General features: G+C 51.0%; 9 protein-coding genes across 9 annotated transcripts; 5 read left to right on the top strand and 4 right to left on the bottom strand.

Annotated features, from left to right (window-relative positions):
- Positions 1 to 265: 265 nt before the first annotated feature.
- Positions 266 to 2,937, top strand: VC83_02063 (uncharacterized protein). Its single transcript, XM_024465733.1, has 4 exons — positions 266 to 967; positions 1,020 to 1,049; positions 1,209 to 1,236; positions 1,284 to 2,937. Exons 1-4 carry the CDS (start codon positions 432 to 434, stop codon positions 2,799 to 2,801), a joined length of 2,112 nt encoding a protein of 703 aa, XP_024326665.1. The 5' UTR covers positions 266 to 431; the 3' UTR covers positions 2,802 to 2,937.
- A 426-nt stretch (positions 2,938 to 3,363) lies between these two features.
- VC83_02062 (uncharacterized protein) lies at positions 3,364 to 5,177 on the bottom strand. The gene is made up of 5 exons (XM_024465732.1): positions 4,874 to 5,177; positions 4,401 to 4,824; positions 4,133 to 4,348; positions 3,894 to 4,080; positions 3,364 to 3,846 (listed from the first exon to the last, which is right to left on the bottom strand). The coding sequence occupies exons 1-5, from the start codon at positions 5,058 to 5,060 to the stop codon at positions 3,415 to 3,417; spliced, it is 1,446 nt and encodes a 481-aa protein (XP_024326666.1). The 5' UTR covers positions 5,061 to 5,177; the 3' UTR covers positions 3,364 to 3,414.
- A 331-nt stretch (positions 5,178 to 5,508) lies between these two features.
- PUT3 (Transcriptional activator) lies at positions 5,509 to 9,072 on the top strand. Its single transcript, XM_024465731.1, has 9 exons — positions 5,509 to 5,698; positions 5,748 to 5,870; positions 5,923 to 6,164; positions 6,214 to 6,755; positions 6,802 to 6,926; positions 6,972 to 7,047; positions 7,092 to 7,173; positions 7,220 to 7,591; positions 7,640 to 9,072. Exons 1-9 carry the CDS (start codon positions 5,649 to 5,651, stop codon positions 8,083 to 8,085), a joined length of 2,058 nt encoding a protein of 685 aa, XP_024326663.1. The 5' UTR covers positions 5,509 to 5,648; the 3' UTR covers positions 8,086 to 9,072.
- On the bottom strand, positions 8,111 to 8,933 carry VC83_02060 (uncharacterized protein; the record flags this gene model as incomplete). Its single annotated transcript, XM_024465730.1, has 2 exons — positions 8,111 to 8,116; positions 8,217 to 8,933. The coding sequence occupies 2 exons, from the start codon at positions 8,931 to 8,933 to the stop codon at positions 8,111 to 8,113; spliced, it is 723 nt and encodes a 240-aa protein (XP_024326664.1).
- A 175-nt stretch (positions 9,073 to 9,247) lies between the features above and the next one.
- VC83_02059 (uncharacterized protein) lies at positions 9,248 to 13,672 on the top strand. Its single transcript, XM_024465729.1, has 3 exons — positions 9,248 to 9,386; positions 9,502 to 11,602; positions 11,653 to 13,672. Exons 2-3 carry the CDS (start codon positions 9,635 to 9,637, stop codon positions 13,618 to 13,620), a joined length of 3,936 nt encoding a protein of 1,311 aa, XP_024326915.1. The 5' UTR covers positions 9,248 to 9,386; positions 9,502 to 9,634; the 3' UTR covers positions 13,621 to 13,672.
- Positions 13,673 to 14,925: 1,253 nt separating this feature from the next.
- Positions 14,926 to 15,585, top strand: VC83_02058 (uncharacterized protein). Its single transcript, XM_024465728.1, has 2 exons — positions 14,926 to 15,066; positions 15,147 to 15,585. Exons 1-2 carry the CDS (start codon positions 14,964 to 14,966, stop codon positions 15,506 to 15,508), a joined length of 465 nt encoding a protein of 154 aa, XP_024326914.1. The 5' UTR covers positions 14,926 to 14,963; the 3' UTR covers positions 15,509 to 15,585.
- Positions 15,586 to 15,632: 47 nt separating this feature from the next.
- VC83_02057 (uncharacterized protein) lies at positions 15,633 to 16,794 on the bottom strand. Its single transcript, XM_024465727.1, has 3 exons — positions 16,483 to 16,794; positions 16,291 to 16,435; positions 15,633 to 16,237 (listed from the first exon to the last, which is right to left on the bottom strand). Exons 1-3 carry the CDS (start codon positions 16,528 to 16,530, stop codon positions 15,765 to 15,767), a joined length of 666 nt encoding a protein of 221 aa, XP_024326852.1. The 5' UTR covers positions 16,531 to 16,794; the 3' UTR covers positions 15,633 to 15,764.
- Positions 16,795 to 18,087: 1,293 nt separating this feature from the next.
- On the bottom strand, positions 18,088 to 19,547 carry VC83_02056 (uncharacterized protein). The gene is made up of 2 exons (XM_024465726.1): positions 18,972 to 19,547; positions 18,088 to 18,921 (listed from the first exon to the last, which is right to left on the bottom strand). Exons 1-2 carry the CDS (start codon positions 19,105 to 19,107, stop codon positions 18,296 to 18,298), a joined length of 762 nt encoding a protein of 253 aa, XP_024326913.1. The 5' UTR covers positions 19,108 to 19,547; the 3' UTR covers positions 18,088 to 18,295.
- Positions 19,489 to 20,543, top strand: VC83_02055 (uncharacterized protein; the record flags this gene model as incomplete). The annotated part of the gene is made up of 3 exons (XM_024465725.1): positions 19,489 to 20,168; positions 20,218 to 20,322; positions 20,374 to 20,543. The coding sequence occupies 3 exons, from the start codon at positions 19,489 to 19,491 to the stop codon at positions 20,432 to 20,434; spliced, it is 846 nt and encodes a 281-aa protein (XP_024326912.1). The 3' UTR covers positions 20,435 to 20,543.
- Positions 20,544 to 20,551: the final 8 nt, after the last annotated feature.

Below are 20,551 nucleotides of genomic sequence, written 5' to 3'. Positions count from 1 at the left end.
GCCTGGAGCCTGGAGCCTGGAGCCTGGAGCCTGGAGCCTGGAGCCTGGAGCCTGGAGCCTGGAGCCTGGAGCCTGGAGCCTGGAGCCTGGAGCCTGGAGCCTGGAGCCTGGAGCCTGAAGCCTGAACTCTAAAGCCTCAACACTGAACTCTAAAGCCTGAAGCCTGAAGCCTGAACTCTAAAGCTGCATGCACCCTGTACCCTCCACCCTGTACCCTCCATCCTTGCCAAAATATACTTCCTCCCAACCCCATCCCCCCCCACCCCCTTTGTTCTCCCTCCCCACATCCACCCCCTTTGTCTCTCTCTCTCTCCCTCGCTATTCTATTCAGCAAATGGAACACCATCGACATCGATCACCAACACCTTCGTTGACCTGACTGACTCCCCACACACTCGCTGGAGAATCCCAAACACCCCATCACAGCAGCAATGCGCTCTCTCCTCCCCCTCCTTACCCTCCCCCTCCTTACCCTCCCCCTCCTTACCCTCCCCCTCCTTACCCTCCCCCTCCTTACCCTCCCCCTCCTTACCCTCCCCCTCCTTACCCTCCCCCTCCTTACCCTCCCCCTCCTCACCTCCGCCGCCGCCACCGTCCCCACCACCGCCCCGCGCGCGCGTGCCCTCGAGGTCGGCGTCGACACAGGACCCCTCGACGCCAAGGTCGCGGTACAGCGCTGCCCAGACCACTGCAGCGCGACGACGACGGAGGCGTGTACGGTTACGGAGACGGAGACGACTACCTGTTTTGAGACGGTGACGGAGACGGCAGCGGGGGGGACGCTGACGCTGCCGCCTGTTACGCAGACGCAGCCAGGTGTGACTGTCACGGGAACCGCAGCTGGGGGTACGGTCACGGAGACGGAGACGACGACTTGCCTTGAGACTGTTACCGAGACTGGGGTCGGGGGGACGGTGACGACGACCAAGACGGAGACGGAGCACAAGACCAAGACCAAGACTGTTGTGCAAGTATCCCGCGTTGATGTGGGTGTGGATAGGAAGCTAATTGGGTTCTAGTGTGCCTACGACGGTCGTGGATGAAGAGACGTGAGTTTATCATTTTTTACTTCAATTAGGCGGTCTTTCTTTGTGGCGGCGCCGAGATGGCATGCATTGAGCTCCTCCGTTTTGTCCGACAAGGAGGCGCTCGAGTATCAAGGGGTTTTGTTATCAAAATACATGGGATGTGGCTGACTTCCTCTCCAGCGCTACGATTACGGCTACATGCATCGAGGTAAGTCGAGCAAAACACCATTATCAAGACAATAGCTAACAAATCAGATCCATATCATCACATCCGTCGAGACTGACTCGTACGCCGTCACTGCCACGCATACATACGAGGTTACCCAGACGTCCGTCACGACTTGCACTCAGGTTATCACCCTGCCGCCGGTGACATACACCACCACCATCGCAGGCGCCATCACGACCGTCACTGAGCCGGATGTGGTGACTACCATCATCACGACTGCCTACCTGACTGAGATCAACACCGTTCGTGATACCAACACCGTGCATGAGACCAACACCATCCACGAGACCGACACCGTTCATCAAACCGACACCGTCCACGAGACCGACATCGAGACCAAAACCGACGTCGTAACCCGCACCATCTCCGCCCCCGTCATCACCACAACCCTCCCTGGCGTGGTAACCTCCATCTCGGGCACCCCAATCACTCTCCCCGGCATCGTCACCACCATCACCGCCTCCGTCTCCTACATCGGCACCCGCGTCTCAACCTGCGCCGTCCCCGCCCCCACAATCCGCAACGTAAAACCCCAACCCGATAACTACACCTGGGGCTGCCCACCCGGCCGGATCTGCGCCCCTCGCCATCCCTTCGGCTGCGACGTCTTCGCCGACCCGCCTTCCCGCAACTACGTCTGCGACCCCTTGGACTGCTTTGATGCACCCAAGGCTAAGCTGGTGGAGTGGAAGTACGGAGAAACTGGGTATTACCCTCTCACGCCCGGGTATTTCGCCCTCTCGCCTCTCGCTTTCGGATTGAGCTATGATATCTTCTCCGAAGACGTCGTCGTTGAAGTCGTCAACGGCGTCCCCGTCGCTACCATCACCACGGGCAACTGGGCCAGCCAAGCTACCATCACAGCCGCCTACACCGTCCCAGCCTTGCGCAGACGCGCCCCGGAAACCGCACCAGCGATCTGCTTCCCCCAGTGCAACAACATCGTCACGGCCGGGCAAGCCATCGGCAAGACCCCCGCTCTCTGCGCGGCTGGGTCGGCATTCCTCAACTACGTATCTGCCTGCAAACAGTGTGTCGTGAACAATGGGGATGCGACGCAGAAGACTCTGCAGGATTACGTTATCCCGCAGTATCAGCAGTGGATCGACTTCTGCGATGCGCATGGGAGTGAAAGCGTTGTCGCGCCGGGGGGTGGACAGGGCCAGAACGGGGGTGGGGATGTGACGATCCTGGCGCCGGGGGAGACGCAGGGAGGCGATGCAGTACCGGTTACGCCGACGCGGTGGATGAATTCGACCATGACTATGAGCAGTAGCCGAGTTCCAACTTCGACGATAGAAGAGCCGGGGACGACAGAGACGGGGGCGTCGACAGATGTGCCGAGTGATGTACCTACCGGGACCACGAGCAGCGGTGGTAGAGGTAGGGGTGGTGGTGTGGCGGGACCTACTGGGAGTGGCGGAGGACCGACTCCCACCCCGACGGTCCCTGCGATTCCCAACGAAGCGCTGAGAGTCGGTGGTGGTGTCGGGGGTATGCTGGCGCTTGTGGTGTTTGTGATTGGATTTGTGATGTTTGGTTGAAGGATTGAAGGATAGACGTTGGGGGGAGGGGATCTAAGAGAGAAGGGGAATATGACAGCGACTGTAGATTGGATGGGTGACTTGAGTAATTAACGACCGAATTAGATACCCACGCTCCTTATGACGCGAGATGCAATTTATAATAATTTTATATATATGAGAACGGTTCAGTGCTTCTTATTCTTCGTGCGCATCACAGTCATCGGCACCCCTCTCTCCGGACAGTAACTCTGCTGCCCGTCCAATCTCACATGCACTGTCCTACCTACTCCAATCCCGGAACATTCTCCTTCACCGTATATTCCAAAGTCGTCCATCCCCAACGCCCACAGTACTCGCGCGAGACCTGCGCGCCACGCTCGGCACGTCCATTTCGAATTCCCTCATCTTGGTCATCAGAAACCGGAAGCCCAGTTTGAGTCCCCGCCCCGCGGACTTCCTGGTTGGGGCACCAATGTAAAAAATAATCATAATAGTCACTGAGACGTCCAGGACATATCATAGATTATGTCAAATTCGTGGACTCTTGCAGTCACTGTGGTTACGTGGGACATTCAAATTACCTGTAGCCATTCTCTTCGCTATAAACATTTATTCGTAATTATATAACTATCTAAATATGGTATTTGAAATCCAACTCCCAGTCTCCAGTCTTCACCTTCCTCGTATCCTCCATCTCGCCGCTTGCAATCTTCGCCTTCTCGGCCGTGCACCTCTTGATATAAACGGCCTTGCCCACAATCAGCACCTGCGACAAACAGAGGATACCCAACGAGAATCCGTGGCCCAACTTGTAGGGTGCTTTTCTGTAGATTTGTCCGGCCACAACTCCGGCAGTATTACCCATCGACTGTTGCATGCCGATAGCGGTTGCGCGGCGGTAATGCGGCGCAATGTTGACGTTGAGCCATGCGACGTTGAGACCTGGGCCTGTGTAGACGGCAATGGCGCACAAGAAGGTGGCGAAGAACTTGACGCTGTTGTTGGATACGAATAGGAGTAGAAGGTAGCCGATGATGCCAAAGATGTTGGCAAAGAAGATGAACTGCCACATATTAGAAAAGCCAGCAATGAAAGAGGGGGATGACTTACTGGACTACGGAGAGTCATCCGGTCAGAGATGTAGGCGAAAATCATGAAGCAGATACCACCGAAAATATAAACGGGGATCGTGAGGTATTGGGTCTGGAGCGTCGAATGTCCCATCTCCTTGAGAATGGCTGGCAAGAAGGTGCTGAAGCCATACAGAAGGATATCTTGACAAAATTGAATGGCGCCGCTATTATATTGATCAGTCCATGCTGCCTCCGCATAGTACCGTGCAAACTCACCTGACATAAACCTTTGGGTCTGTGGCGGCTATTTTAACCTCCTTCCAGCTGAATTCTCCACTGCCGCTGTAGGCCTTGTTCCTCTCGTGTCGGATAGCCATAAACTCCTTCTGCTCCTTGCTCAAGAAGTAGGCATTCCCTGGATCGTTTGGGAGACCGAAGTACACAACTACAGCACAGATCACACTGAACAGACCCTCGATAATGTAGATCCATCTGTAATTAAATGTCAGCGATAACCCATTGCATAAAAGGATTCTTAACCTACCTCCACCCTTCAAAGCCGCCAAGGCCATCCATGAACAGGATGACATACGCAAGGAGACCGCCGAAGGCACCAGAAAGTGCGGCGCAGACAAACAAGTACGAAACACGCTTTGCTTGCTCGTCTCTCTGGTATATCATCGTCAAGTACAGGTTCAGACTGGGAAATAGACCAGCCTCGCAGGCGCCGAGAATCAATCGCGTAGCGTACAGAGAAGCAACATTTTGGATGAAGCCGGAGAAAATGGTAGCGAGTGACCAGATAACACACAGCCCGGCAATAACATAACGAGGCGTCAATTTCTTCAAGAGGAGGGCAGATGGCGTCTCAAATGTAACGTAGGTAGCATAGAAGATGGATACAGCGATGGAGAACTGCGAGTGACTTGCACCAATGGTCTCTGGCATACCAGCTACCCCGACATTGCCTGGCTTGGGTTAGAAAGGGGTAATTTCAAGGCCTTGAAGGCAACACACCAATGTTTGAACGATCCAAGAAGCAGCAAAGGTAGACGAGCATAATGACTGGGATAAGACATAGGTCTAGCTTTGCCAGCAGCTTGACCTGCTTGGCTGGGTCGATATAGTGGTCATCGCGGGCTTCAACCTGGCTATCGGCAACCTTGGTTTCGAGAGGCAATTCCTTTTCCTCGATGGAGCCCATATTAGATGGTATGCCGAATGGGCGAGCGAGAGTAAAGTCAATGGTAGTCAAAAAAATGATGGACAGTTCGTGGCAAAGTTGGTGATATTTGTCAAGCCAACCGTTGGCTAGACCTTGTCATATATAAGAGTTTGCGGAGGAAATGATAAAGAAAAGGATCTCCATGCCTTCCCCCACAAATTCCCCGCAAATCTCCACTTCTCTATCTCGTGGTTGCGTTGTCCCTTTCAGAGATCGGGATCTTATACCGAGCCTTATCGCCATTCTAGCGCTAGCCCGATATCGACTATACCATGTCGATCAGGGACAGGAGATTGGCTAGAACATAAAATGGTATTGCTGATTGGCTCAAAAATTAACACCAGTGGGGCCTAACGTCATAGGTACCTTATCGCCTCGTGGGACCTTTTTCTGCCGTAGCAAGGCTGTTCGTAGTCGGCACCCACAGAGAGACTATCACGGTAATTTGGTTGAAGAGGCATGATCTCTGAGAGAATCACTGTCAAAGTTTACATTGCTCATCCCTAGGCTGAACCGCCACTCTCGGCCTACAATGCCCGTCGATATCTCAAGGAGCCATCGATCGGAATGTCATCTATATCGGAGTCGGGGGGCCACATAAGGCGGGCACCCATCGCGTGAGGTCTCTCCAGGAACGTCAGCTATACACGTACTGAGTCGTAGCAGCTGCAATAGATGTAGAAAACGAAAGACGAAATGTCTAGGTGGAGTTCCATGCAGAACTTGCGCCATCTCAAGACAAGATTGTATCTACCCAAACTCGCAGAAGAAGGTCTTGGTTTCGGAAGGGTGGGTGTCTTCATTTCCATCTCTAGCCCTCATTAATGCTGAGTTTAAATAGCTACCTCTTGGACCTAGAGGCTCGAATCAAGGCGTATGAGACCAAGGCCGAAGAAACTTCCGTGACTCCAAGCTCTGTCGCTGCCACACCTGAAATACTTGGTGCCGAAAACATTATCCCAGAATCCTCTGCTCCTCTTCAACTTACCACCAGTCGTGACACTGACAAGGATGATATTGATAAGAACCCCCTGATTGAAGGGACGGCGCACCTTGTGCTGAGCCCCGGAGGAGGAGAGCGCCGTAAGTACTGCAAGACAATATATGAGAATAGGACTTATGATTCAACTAGAGTATCTCGGAGATTCGTCGTCCACAAGTCTTGGTTTGAGGTTCCAAGACTTTATCAAAACCTTTCAGTCAGAACTCAATAACGGAATCGAGTTCGATGCGCCCACCCAAAGCCGTACGAATTTCTCCATTCGTCGTAATTCGTTTCAAGATGGCCAACCCAAGATCTCGCTTCCCCCATTCGCATTCGCAAAGCGTCTTTATGCCGCACAGTATGCCTATCTTGGCACCATCTTCGCCTTTACAGATATGGATTTGTTTGAAGAGAGCCTCCATGAAATATATGATAGGCCGGTGGATGTGTCCGACAAGGACGATTGCCTTGTCTATTGCGAAGTACTCCTCACGTTAGCCTTTGGTCAAATGTACTCTGTGAATCAATGGACAAGCAATGATGGACCTCCTGGATTTGAGTATTTTCAACACGCAATGCAGCTGCTTCCTGGTCTTCATGAGCAAGGGTCTGTGACATTTATCAAAGTTCTGTCCCTAGTTGGATATTTCTTCCAAAACTTGAATCGTCGAGACGCAGCATTTCTCTATGTAAGTGATAAACCCTTCCGTGTGGTACTCTCTAATATATATATAGATCGGCTTGGCATTGCGTATGGCCATATCAATGGGGCTGCACCAGGAGGTTCCCGATCAAAATCTCGACGACAGGGCTCGAGAACATCGGCGGCGACTGTGGTGGTCTGTTTACAGCATGGATAGGTAAGAAGTCCTGCCAGGTTGTCAAATGCCTGCTAACACCTGCAGGATTCTTTGCGTGAAATCCGGCAACCCCTTGACAATTGCCGACCATGACATTGGAGTTCTGCCTCCGTCAAGACTGGTAAGTTTCATACGGAGTCGCAGAATCCTTACTAACCAAATCAGCCAGACGAACCTGAAATGTGCCCAGCTACTGTCCTGTTACATTATACAGAGCTGTCACGAATACTGGGAAAGATAATGAAAAGTAAGTCATTATTAGTTCTGGAAGGCCACTCAACTAACTATGATAGACCTGTATCGAAGGACGCGCACAGAAAACTACAGTCTTGTCAGCTCTGTACAGGCCATTCTTACTGACCTGTCGAATTGGCACACAAACCTTCCCCAGGTGCTTCATTTTGACTTTACTAAGCTTGACAAGGAAATCTCTCGTGAGGCAGTTTCGATATATTTACACTATTCGCAGTGCATTAATATGACTGCTCGGCCTCTTGTATTTCACGTCGTTCGAAGCCGGCTTCAAAGTAAGGATTCAACAAATAACGCAAGCGATTGGAAGACTGGACTGTCTCCAACTACAATTGCAGTCATTGATACCTGTATTTCAGCAGCACGGAATAGTATTGCAATCATGTCTACAACTTCCAAGCAGAATCTGATAGGTAAGGCACGCAAGTCGCATCCTGAATAACACAATCTAACATAACTAGCAACGTACGGCTACATGGATGGCGAACACGCCTTCTCAGCGGCAATCATCCTCGTCATGGTCAATATCGCCTTCCCGTATAACGCCCGAGACCGCGCTGCCATGAATATGGCGCTGGAGGTCCTGAATGGAATTGCCGACAAGGGCAATGCACATATCAAATCATTGCATCGACTTCTGCTTAGTTTATACCCTATGACGAGACTGGAGAATTCGGACGAGTCTCTGATCCAGAAGCAAGCCCCAGAAGCTCTGGCACCACTACCAGATCCATCCGCAGCGTTCTTGTCGCAGATGGATGGCGACAACGCTAACGCCGGCATATTTTCCAACGTAGATACGAATTTATTTGAGGAGGCTGGCGCGGGGGACGAAAGGATTTGGGAGGAGGGGTTCGAATTTTTTGATGTGAATATGGATTTTGATTGGACGCAGTGGAACAGCTAAATCTTCTCGACGATGTCATCTTCCATCACATCTATCACCAGCATATGCCCCGGGGCATGTCCCATCACTCGACCCGGCAACTGCGCCTTCATAACCGCAAGCTGGGGCGTAACGCCGCAACCCCAAAATACCGGTACAATCTCGTCATCCGCTGGGTCTAGATCCAGCGGCATATCACCAAACTCGGGTGCATTGATATCTTTGATCCCCAGCCTTTCCACCGCATCCCAGCCCCATGCAACAGGCTCGCCATGGGTGCTTACATACGGCCTCGTCAGCTCCCGAACCTTTTCGACATCCGCGTTCCTGTACGGCCGCATGCTGACTACATAAGTGCCGCCGGTAAACACGCCCGCGGCGCAGAGTGGTATATTCGTCGCATACATGGGGACATTGCGGCCCATGACCGTATGCCTCGGAGGCAGACCAGCTGCTGTCAAGGCGGCCTCGAAACTGTAGCTACAGCCGATAAGGAATGCGACGTGGTCATCCGTCCACTCCTTGGCAATATCTGAGCAGTGTGATTTGACCAGCTTGCCATCGTCATATACCATGTATAACGGGACATCTGTGCAAATATCAAGCGCTGACGCGATTGCGGCGTCAGAGATTCCAGGCAGGTGAGACTTCAGGGCCGTGGCGGACCCTGGCGTGCGAGAGGAGGCGAGCAGTGGACATGGGACTGGGTTGCGATGACACAGGAGTAGGAAGTCTGATGCGAAACGGGACGGTAGGATGATAAGGTTTGCTTGTAGATATTTAGGGGCGAGGCCCGATGTCAGCGTTATTTGGTTGTTGCGAGCGAGGAGGCGGGTTGATAGAGCTGCATTATTGCCGGATTCGATCATTTTTCGGGCGGGAAGAAAGAATATACATGTAGTTTTTCAATACAAAGTCCCATCAAAGCATATATACAGAACTAAGCCGAGAAGTTAAACCATGCACATCTTCTCTACCCGTCTTTGCCTCCGTTGCCGGGCCCCATCATCGGACTCTTTCCGCTGAATCGCACGATACAAGAACCTAAGTTTAAGTTCGTTCATCAAATCATTTGCGGGGGTCAGGAACGCCGAGGCAAATCTACTCCAGTTTTTCATTCCGCTGTGGTGGTTGTTCTACCCCACCCGCCCTCCCATGTTATGCGGCCGGCCGGGGCATGTGCCGCCCTAGCGCGATCGGCTTTGGATCCCGATCGTAAAATGTCCACCTCGTCATGCATTTGACCCCTCCGACGCGATATGCCCACGTTCTCCCCGCAATTCAACTGCCAAAGAAGAACTCATTTGTAACCGGAAGCAACTGTAAGTGTAGTATTTGCCCGTTTCGTGGGTCTCTTGTGGCAACCCGGTATCAGGATCCGATCATATGGTGCCGGAAATTCTGTTGTGGGAGCTTCGGTGCTGACGCCGACTTCAGGCGATTAGGTTATAACTTAGCCTGTACCCCCGCACCCCATATTTCAGTCCATGCCATTAAATCTTATTTTCTTGTATTCTCTTTGACTGTTGTGCCCGACTGTTTTTTTAGATTCCATATTATACCCCTCAACATGGCAGTGGGACAACACAAGCCGGCGGCCGGAAGGCTAAGGATATCCATCGATCGCGGTGGAACCTTCACCGATGTCCACGCCTTGGTGCCTGGCCGCAGCGACATTATCTTGAAGCTGTTGTCCGTCGACCCTGGAAATTACCAAGATGCCCCAACCGAAGGTATCAGGCGAGTTCTCGAAGTTGCGACAGGGAAGACCCTACCCCGCGGTGAGTTGCTCGACTTGACCCCAATCGAATCCCTGAGAATGGGAACGACGGTTGCTACCAACGCATTATTAGAGAGAAAGGGTGCTCGGTCAGCACTCCTCATCACACGCGGATTCAAGGATCTGCTTGTCATTGGAAACCAATCACGACCGAACATTTTCGATCTCTCAGTTTCAAAGCCAGACGTGCTGTCTGAAAAGGTGGTTGAGATTGACGAGCGCATCACACTCGAGGGATATGCCGAGAACCAAAACCCCGAACCTATTGAAGAGTCGGAAAATGTTGTTCGAGGAATTACCGGAGAGCATGTGCGAATCATTACCAAGCCGGATATGGAGGCTGTAGATGCACAGCTGCTCCAGTTGAAGAAGGAAGGATACAGGTCGATATCGGTTGTCCTACTTCATTCCTATACCTACCCCCATCACGAAAATTTGATTGGGAACGCAGCCGTAAAGATGGGCTTCTCCGTTGCCTTATCCTCGGCCCTCCAGCCCATGATCAAGGTTGTTCCCCGTGGAATGAGCGCCACGGCAGACGCATACCTCACCCCAGTTATCAAAAACTATATTGACTCAATATCTTCAAACTTCCAGGGCGGCCTCGCCTCGAATACTACCCGAGTTGAGTTCATGCAGTCGGATGGTGGCCTTGTTGATTTCCGCAAATTTAGCGGACTGAAGGCGATCTTGTCTGGTCCAGCCGGTGGTGTTGTTGGCTATTCCCAGACTTCATACGATGCTGCCGAGAAGGTGCCTGTGATTGGCTTCGACATGGGAGGAACCTCGACTGATGTGTCGAGATATTCGGGCACGTACGACCACGTATTTGAAACCACAACAGCTGGTGTGTCTATCCAATCGCCACAATTAGATATCAACACTGTTGCAGCAGGTGGTGGATCCATGCTCTTCTGGAAGAACGGCTTGTTCGTTGTAGGCCCCGAGTCGGCATCAGCACACCCTGGGCCAGCATGCTACAGAAAGGGCGGACCTCTTACTGTCACCGATGCCAATCTGTTCCTGGGCAGACTCTTGCCTGAGTACTTTCCAAAAATCTTCGGTCCCAACGAAAACGAGCCCCTCGACATGGCTATCACGGGAGAGAAGTTTGCTGAGCTTACTGCCGTTATCAACGAGGAACAAAAGTCAAAGGGACGCATTGAATTTACCCCCGAGGAGGTCGCTCTCGGTTTCTTGAATGTTGCTGATGAATCCATGTCGCGCCCTATCAGAGCATTAACTGAAGCTCGTGGCCACAATACCGCAGTTCACAATCTTGCTTGCTTTGGTGGTGCTGGTGGCCAGCACGCATGCTCTGTGGCTACTGTTCTTGGTATCTCAAGAATCATTATTCACAAGTATTCTTCCATCCTCTCTGCTTATGGAATGGCATTGGCGGATGTGGTGAACGAGGTTCAACAGCCTGCTGCTGATATTTTCAACGACACAACTCAAGACATGTTCCAGTCGAAACTGGAGGCGCTTGTTCAGCAGTCCACAGATGACCTTGAGTCTCAAGGGTTCTCGGGGAAGGACATCCACCATGAGCTGTATCTTAATATGCGCCATGCTGGTACAAGCACCCCTTTCATGATTCTCAAGGGCGAAGATTGGAACTTTGCGTCCGAGTTTGAGAAGAGGCACCTGATAGAATTTGGCTTCTTGACAAAGGATAAAGCTATTCTGGTCGACGATATTCGTGTCAGGAGTACTGGTTCTTCATCTAACGGGAAGGAAAAGAGCCCTTATATGCAGGTGAGTGCAAAGTATCCATTCAAAGAAAAACTAGCTAATAAATAACGTAGGTGAAAGAAGTCGTGCCAAAGAAGGTTTCCGAACAGAAGAGCCAAGGGATTTCCAAGGTTTACTTCGGTTCATCTAAAGGATCCGTCGACACTCCCATCTACAAGCTTGAGGATCTTGAGGTCGGCTCTCAGATTAAGGGCCCTGCAATGATTATTGATAAGACTCAAACCATCGTCCTCGTCCCTGACGCTGTGGCAAATATCCTTGAACGATGCGTATTGATCGATCTGAAGGAGAAGCCAAATGTTGATGTTACCTTCGAATCCAATGATACGAGCATCAACCCTATCCAGCTATCCATTTTCGGCAACAGATTTATGTCGATTGCTGAGCAGATGGGACGAACCCTTCAAAAGACATCCGTTTCCACCAACATCAAGGAGCGTCTCGACTTTTCTTGCGCGTTATTCTCTCCCGACGGCGGCCTGGTCGCAAACGCACCCCACGTGCCAGTGCATCTTGGGTCGATGCAATTTGCTGTCCGATATCAACACAAGTACTGGGCTGGAAAGCTCGTGGAAGGCGATGTTCTCGTCTCAAACCACCCAACATGTGGAGGAACTCATTTGCCAGATATTACTGTCATTACACCCGTATTTGAGAATGGCGAGATTGTATTTTACGTTGCATCCAGAGGACACCACGCAGATATCGGTGGTTCCCTCCCTGGATCCATGCCTCCAACGAGCACCCAGCTGTGGCAGGAGGGTGCTTCCATCGAGGCAGAGAAGCTTGTTAGCGGCGGTCATTTCAACGAGGAGAGAATGATTGAGTTGCTTCTGAAGGAGCCCGCCAAGTTCGAGGGCTGCTCGGGAACCAGATGCCTCCAAGACAACCTGTCTGACCTGCGCGCCCAAGTAGCAGCAAACCAGAGGGGGATTTCGCTTATCAATGGGCTAATCAAGGAGTACGGCTTGAAGTGCGTCCACAACTACATGTACGCGATCCAAAGCACGGCCGAAATCGCCGTTCGCGAGCTCCTCAAAACGACCTCGGAGAACCTCGGTTCTGTGTTGGAAGCAGTGGATTGCATGGATGACGGAACCCCGATCGCGTTGAAGGTCACAATCGACGCCGCAAAGGGTGAAGCCATCTTCGACTTCTCCGGAACCGGCAGCGAAGTATTCGGCAACACCAATGCCCCTACTGCGATTACACACTCCGCTATCATCTACTGTCTACGTGCGCTCATCAAATCGGATATTCCGCTCAACCAGGGATGCCTGAACCCGATTGATATTCGCATCCCTGCCCACTCTCTCCTATCGCCATCGAAGACCGCTGGTGTCGTCGGTGGAAACGTGCTCACCTCCCAGCGCATCACCGACGTCATCCTAAAGGCGTTCCGCGCCTGCGCCGCATCTCAGGGTTGCTGTAACAACCTGACCTTTGGCACAGGCGGCAAGGGAGAGGATGGAAACCACGTTGACGGCTTCGGCTACTACGAGACGATTGCGGGTGGTGTTGGTGCCGGCCCTACTTGGGACGGACAGAGTGGTCTTCACACCCACATGACGAACACACGCATCACGGACCCGGAGATCTTCGAGAAGCGGTACCCATGTATCCTGCGCGAGTTCTCATTGAGAGCGGGCTCCGGTGGCACTGGTCTGCACCGCGGTGGCGATGGTGTGGTTCGCGATATCGAGTTCCTGGTGCCGGTCCAGTGCTCTATTTTGTCTGAGCGCCGCAGCCATCGTCCGTACGGGCTGGAGGGCGGCGGACCGGGTGCTCTGGGCAGGAATGACTGGGTTAGGCAAGGCGAGGATGGTGAGAGCAGAGTCAACCTTGGAGGAAAGGCAACGGTTAAGATGGCCAAGGGCGATAGGATCGTGATTAACACACCTGGTGGTGGCGCTTGGGGGTCTGCGACTGCAGAGAAGGTCAATACGAATGGTGTGCAGAAGGAGGTATTCGTCGCGAAGGGATCTGTCGATCGTTATAAGACGAGACAGGAGACGAATTGAAGCGTAACTTATTCTATTATAATATAACTTAGAAATATATCCCGTTTTACAAGAATTTCCAAATGGGGCCCAGAGGTCATGGGAGGCTGTGATACATGTTAAAGATGTGAGAGTCTGTGATAGTCGGATTATTGTCGTTTTCTATAAGTTAAATCGAAATAAATAAATTTACCACTTTAATTGGCGTAGATTTTATTTTTCTCATTTATTATTTAAATTTTATCTAACTTAACTTAACTTAACTTATTTGTTAATATTATTAAGAGGTAAAATAAATAAAGTTACGACTGTTATCATCGTGATTTTATTTATTTTACCTCTCTTCCTTTTTGTCTTCTTGTCTTAATTTTATTTTTCCAGGTCGTGTCTCTATCGTGTCTCCAAATCGTGTCTCCAAATCGTTTCTCCAAGTCGTTTTTTCGAAGTTGTTGCTCCAGGTCATTCCCCGAAATCGGGTTTCCAAATAATTTCCCCAGGTCCCTTTCTGAAATCATTTTTCCCAAGTCGTTTTCCCAAGTCGTTTTCCCAAGTCGTTTTCCCAAGTCGTTTTCTCAAGTCGTTTTCCCAAGTCGTTTTCCCCAAGTCGTTTTCCCAAGTCGTTTTCCCAAATCATTATCCAGAGTCATTTTTTTTTCGAAGTCATTTCCGATTTCATATTTCGATTTTCCCTGAGTGTCGCAAACTCAGGTTCGAACGGTGTCCAAAAAAAATAAGAACGAAAGCAGGATCAGCTCGAGCCGTGATCGCGAATTTATACTTTTTTTTCGGGCGTTTTTCGTGTGTTTTGCCGGGTAGGTGCGATTTGACGGGGGTTAAATCGATATCCAAGCCGAAGAACGGGATGGAATATATGTTTTGAAATCCTGATGTCGTGGGAGACTATGATACTTGTTGGAGGTATGAGAGTCTGTGAAGTCGACTATCATGACAGTAACTTTAATATACTTCGAGCTGGGATGCTTTCTAAATTGAATCCCAATGCAATGAGAGAATGTTACGTAGTGAGGATATGAGAGATTATGGCAGTGAGATATTATAACAGTGTCTTCAGTATATATCTCGGTGGTGAATAATCAAAATGCATTCATTTAATTTGAGAGTCTATAGTGGGGAGAATACGAAAGGATTATTAAATACATAACATTTCGCGATAATTCCTCGATTAAATGATATGATTATGAGAACCTGTAGAAAGAAATGATAAATTGAGTCTATATACGGTCTTGGCGGCCCGGAGGGTTCCGCACCTTACTAACTATGATCCCACGACCCCTCATCTCGGCGGTACAGTTCTCGGCCTCAGGAACGCACGTCATCAACTCACCCTCGCCATCTCATCCGCAATGGCCACGAAAACTGGAGAGGCAGCCGCGCGCGCGTTCTTTGCGATTCCCGCCTTTGCTGTGGTGGGAGCATCCAATGATCCATCCAAGTATGGAAACAAGAGTGCGTTCCCAGCTTTCGTCCTTTCCCCGTCGCTCAGTTCCCCTCTTTGGAGTCCACCCCATGCTAACAATTCCGACCAGTTTTCGCATGGTACCTCTCGGAGTCGCTCCCCGTAACCCCCATCAATCCCACGGCCGCGACTATCACTGCTCTGTCAGCCGATCATCCCGCCGTGAAGTCGCTGTCTGCGCTCCCTTCTCCCAAGACCACTGCGGTCTCGATCATCACGCCACCGAAGATCACACAGAAGGTGTTGGAAGAGGCGAAAGGGTTGGGCGTGCCGGCGGTGTGGCTCCAGCCTGGCACGTTTGATGGGGACGTTATGGCGTATGCCAGAGAGAACTTTGGGGTTGCGGTTGGAGGGGAAGGAGGAGGCGGCAGTGAGGGATGGTGCGTGCTTGTGGATGGAGAGGCGGCATTGGCAGGGAGGGGAAAGTTGTGAGGGCAGGCATTGGGGGTCGGGATGGGGTGGATAAGGGATATTTACTGTATGAGTATAGTAAAATTCAAGACAATGCGTAATAAAATCTGACTCTATGACAGGACTTGTGGCCAAAACATCTTCCCTTGATAACTGACGACTATAATTCACGTATTCAGGAACTCAAAATAATACATGCCTACTCAGTCACTCTCATAATAGTTTGCATTCGTAGTAGCTATGACCACCAATCCGGAACTGATCTTGCGCAGCCTTCTCATGGCAACTCGTCTCTCCCCTCCTTGATCTGAAGGAACACCTCGAAAAAGTCTTCCATATCTTTTGCGCCCTCGATCGTCTTCCCCCCCAGATAAAACAGCGGCACACCCCTGCCTCGCCTGGCCTTATTCTCTTGCTCCTCCTTCTTCACTTCTTCCAGCGACTTTCCATCCTCCAAGCCTTTCTCAACGGCACCTCTATCCATCCCCGCTGCAACTCCGATCTCCACCAAACTCGGCGCGTTGAAAATATCCTTCGCTTCCACAAAGTAGGCGTGGAATAGCTCCTCGGCCACTTTGTTCTGCTGCTCGAGGCTGATTGTACCAGCGAGGTGCAGGAGCACGTGGCATAGCGCAGTGCCGCCTACCACGCCGTCGTCCGCCAGGAGGATCCCTTCTCCAGCGGCGATGTCCTTGAGACGCGCTGCTATGGCGGGGGCACGCTCAGGGCCGATGCGGACAAGCATGCGTTCTGGGTGGTTGGTTAGCGATGGGTCTTGGTCGGGATGAGGAAGCATGACTTACCCCATCGGGAGACTGGCGTCGCGGGGGGGTTCTCGTCCAGAAAGTAAGGCTTCCACGTGATATTGAAGGTGTCCTTGGATCCGTTGGGGTAAGTTTTGCGGTACATGGCTATTGCTTTTTGCAGACGACGATAGCCGATGTAGCACTATCGTTTGTCAGTACGAAAGTACGGGTGGATGAGGGGACACGAACCCAGGGGCAGACCAGGTCTGATACGATCTCGATATCAAAGGTCGTCATTTTAGAAGTTTGTTTATAGGTAATATAGTCGAAAGAAACCGTCCAAGCCGTCCTCGTTTTGGCGTGGGAAAGGGGGAATGTGAAGGTGAGCAATCCAGCTCTGCTTTGTTTGCCAGGATATGTATGAGATTCGGAATGGGGCCAACTCTGACTTTTTAGGCACTGTTTAACACCAGCGATGCCACGAAACTACAGGTTTGATGTTGAAGAGTTATATATGACAGTAGACTTCGAAATAATAAATTATATATACAAATATATACGTTTGCAGCTTTAAGGCAGCATAATTGTCCTCCGAGCCTTCCGATTACAAAGCGCTGTTGCCATAGTCAAACCCAGCCAATTAGAGCACATTTCCTATTGAGCCGGGCGGATGATATCAAAATGCCGTCGGCCGCCCTGGCTATACGAATATGGAGCAAAGTTGGTCTTCATTCCCTCAGATACTATTTGAAGCCCTCGTTTTCTCAGTTACTCTCGGTTGCTTTCGTTCTCTGATTGCTCACAGCCCCGTTCTAACGATATCTAGGGACCTTCCTACCCGTCACAGATGGCACGTTCATCAAGCAGCTCTCATCTAAACAGCTACTTGCTAAAAAAGTGAATGGCAAGAGAATACTTTCGGGGTATGGGCTTTCCATTGAATTCCCAAGTTGTGACCTCGGACTGATATTGTAACAGAGCAACGCTAATGAAAGGGCTCTTTTCGTACCCCCTACTATATCTACGGAGGCATTGGCTAAATTTGAGTTTCTTAATATATCCGACGACGATATAGCCAAGATTCTCACTGCGTACCCAAGCTCGTCTGGACCCGTCAATCCTGATCATCCCATGTTTGCAACAACTGGGCCTGGGCCTGTAACGGCGGTAAATGTTAGGCAGGTTGCGACAGGGCAGCAGCAGAGAGGAAATGTGAGGGATCCTGATGTTCAACTATTTGCAGATGGACACTAACTTGAGGACTTTTAGAATATCTATGCTGAGGTAACATTCGTTTGCCCCTCGTACTGGCTGGCATCCGCGTATACCGGTAATGGCCGAACGGCATACAAATACCAGTATAGCGTACCATTCAAAGGCTATACCGATGATCTGCCTCCCATCTTCGGACCTGCCTAGCCAAATCATAGCGATAGCTTTGTGGCTTCCTTCAGGAGTAATTATCCCCTGGTTCATGTGGCGAATGCTGCATTCACGGCCGAAACATGTCCCCGTCTTCCTGGATGACTAGCTAACTCACTACCAACAGGTATATGGGGCAAATTCTTAACCACCTCCAACCCGTCCATATCTGCAGCCCTCGCAAGTGGAGGCCAGCCCACTACCTTATCGGTACCTAACCCTGTTACCAAATTCCCGGCCTGGACGGCATCATCACCACAGCAGATCAACAATGTTCGGGGCAGCGGTAACTCAGTTTCAGGAACCAGGCTTGAAGAACGCGTTTTCAGTCGCTAACGCTAATACGTGGGAAGGAGGAAGGGGTACGAGATGTGACTTTTGGAGAACCATAGCTGGGAAAGTTCCCATGTAATTAAAATGCAGGTAGGTAGATGCCTAAAGACTTAATTTTAAAATATCTTCCCTTAATCACCTACAACTATAACAATGTTTACAGAAACTATAACCAAAATATCTCCCCTAAACCTTACGACTATAATTCACATATACGGAAACTCTAAATATGAGCTATTTCCTCAATCACCTTCACTACAATTTGCATTGACAGTAACCATGACTTACGTACGCCCTTCAACGCTATTCATGCCTTAGCAAGTATCCTCCCATTACCAACCACCAATCCATCCAGCAGAGCATCGTGCTCTCCCAACGGTACCTCCGCATCCCCATTCTCCAGCACTTGCTCCTTGAGGGCCAGTGCAACCAACAGCGGCTCCTCGCCCGCCACCTCTTTCGTCTTCGCCCTGTATCTCCTTATAAAAAAATCATAAAATCCCATCCCATGCCCCAACCTCCTAATCATCCCGTCCTCCTCACCACCATTGATTGTCTGAAAAGCTACCCCAGGAAGAAGCATCAAATCCAGCTGCCCCTCCCTCTCTCCACCCAAAACCCTCTCTCTTTTCTCTATCCCCTCATCTGCCACCGTCGGGATCCCCCAGCTATCATTCTCTAGCCCCTCAAAATCCTCCAGCCCATGGAGCCGCACCATATCCATACACCGCTTCGGCAGGTATCCATCTTGCCCCCGATCCCGCTCCGTGGCCAGGTGAAGGTACGGCACAAACACTTTCTTCCCCCTCAAAAGCGCGTCACGCACAATGGCTGCCGTGGAGAGCTCCGCGCTTGGCATAGAGAGGTAGACGCTGATGCTCCTTGCGGCTTGATATTTGGGCCATGAGATGATGGCATTGGAGACGGCGGTGCCTATGGTGCATTAGCCTCTGAGCAGAGTGGTAGGAGAACGGCAGATTAACTTTGTGCTTCTATTCTGGAGGGCTGGAGAGTAGATAGACGAGCTTTTATGGCTTTTCGGAGCGCCGATTTTGCGGTCTTGAGGGCGGGGGAGGGGTGCATTGCGGATGAGCAGGTTGATGTTGAGGGAGGGGTCATGCTTTGATAGGGTTGTCGCAGACCTGCGGATGAGCTTAATATGGCCGCTAACTTTCTCGAGGAGACCGTACTATATCCTCGAGATCAAATGTCAAAATATGCAAGTTTCCAGCGTTGGTTGGAATGATGGAGTGTAATTTTTGGATAGATGAGAACAGAAGCACGTGACGGGAGGGGAACTCCGCGGGATTCCAGCGGACGCTTTTCCCGTAACCAAGATTACTATGAGTAGTAATTGGGCTCAGAAATCGTTGAATAAAGCTGTCTCAATCTTGGAATATCATTAAAGTAGATTAGCCACCAAAATATAACAACGACGTGGCCCGCCTATCAAAACCCATACAAAACCAATCCACATAAATGCGGCTCAAAGTTGCTGCGATGCCGACCGCGCTACAAACTGCCTCGCCAAGCCTCTCCCCAAAGCTCGCCAACATCGCACCTCTCACGACCTCACCACCCTCCACCAAGCCATTGACTCGCGTAACCACATTCACGATGCGCGCGACGATCCGTCTTTTCGCCTCCGTGAAGCCCTCGAGGTATCTCGAGGCCGGCGCACCAACCGGGCTCACAGGCCTCTTCACCCACCCGGCGCCGCGCTCCGCACTCATCTACCTGTACTCGTCGACGCTCGAGAAGCTCAAGAAATTCCCCGAGGATTCGGTCTACCGCAAGTCAACAGAGGCGCTGACGAAACAGCGCCTGCAGATTGTCGAGTCCGTCGTGCCGGAGGGATTCGCCGCGTGGCAGGAGAAGCTCCAGAAGCTCATCAAGGAGAACCCGGATGTTTTCACGACACCAAAGGGAGCTGCTGCGTACATGGGAGGGATGCACGTCAAGGAGACTATAGGAGGAAACGAGTTCGTGACCAGCACACTCGGAAAGGTTTACGATGAGCAGAACGATGAGTGGGATGGCGAGAAGGTCTATGAGGGCGAATTAGAAGGCACACGGACGGAGGCGGAGAGAAAGTCACAGGCGGATTTGGCCGAGGAGAGGCCACAAGAGGAGACAAAGCGTGTGGAGTTGGACGATGAGCCAAGCCTGACTGCTGAACAGTAGGTGATATTCGGTTGTTCACATTGAGCTATAGCTAATTGAACGCAGGATTGGAGAGATTGAGGACAAAATCGGAGCTGGTCTGATCGAGGAGGTTATCGAAGTTGCACAGGGAGAGCTGAACCTCGTTGATACGATGGAGAAGAGCCAGGTGTATGTACAATCCCGCGAGACGACTCTAGAACCGAAACTAACCAATCACAGATGGGAAGATCTCGAGGAGAAGCCGGTTGAGGGCCAATGGGTGTACTTCGAACGCAAGTGATTTATACGATCTAAATGATCAAAGCTGCTGTGATGCAGCAGCAATGTACATTGCAAGACTGCGATATTGTACTGTACATATAGACTAGAAAATCAACGAGTCAAACTGCACGTTACG

The sequence above is a fragment of the Pseudogymnoascus destructans genome, assembly GCF_001641265.1.
Source record: "Pseudogymnoascus destructans isolate 20631-21 unplaced genomic scaffold scaffold_4, whole genome shotgun sequence".
Lineage (NCBI taxonomy): Eukaryota > Fungi > Ascomycota > Leotiomycetes > Thelebolales > Thelebolaceae > Pseudogymnoascus > Pseudogymnoascus destructans.
This window is presented reverse-complemented; position numbering and strand designations above follow the sequence as displayed.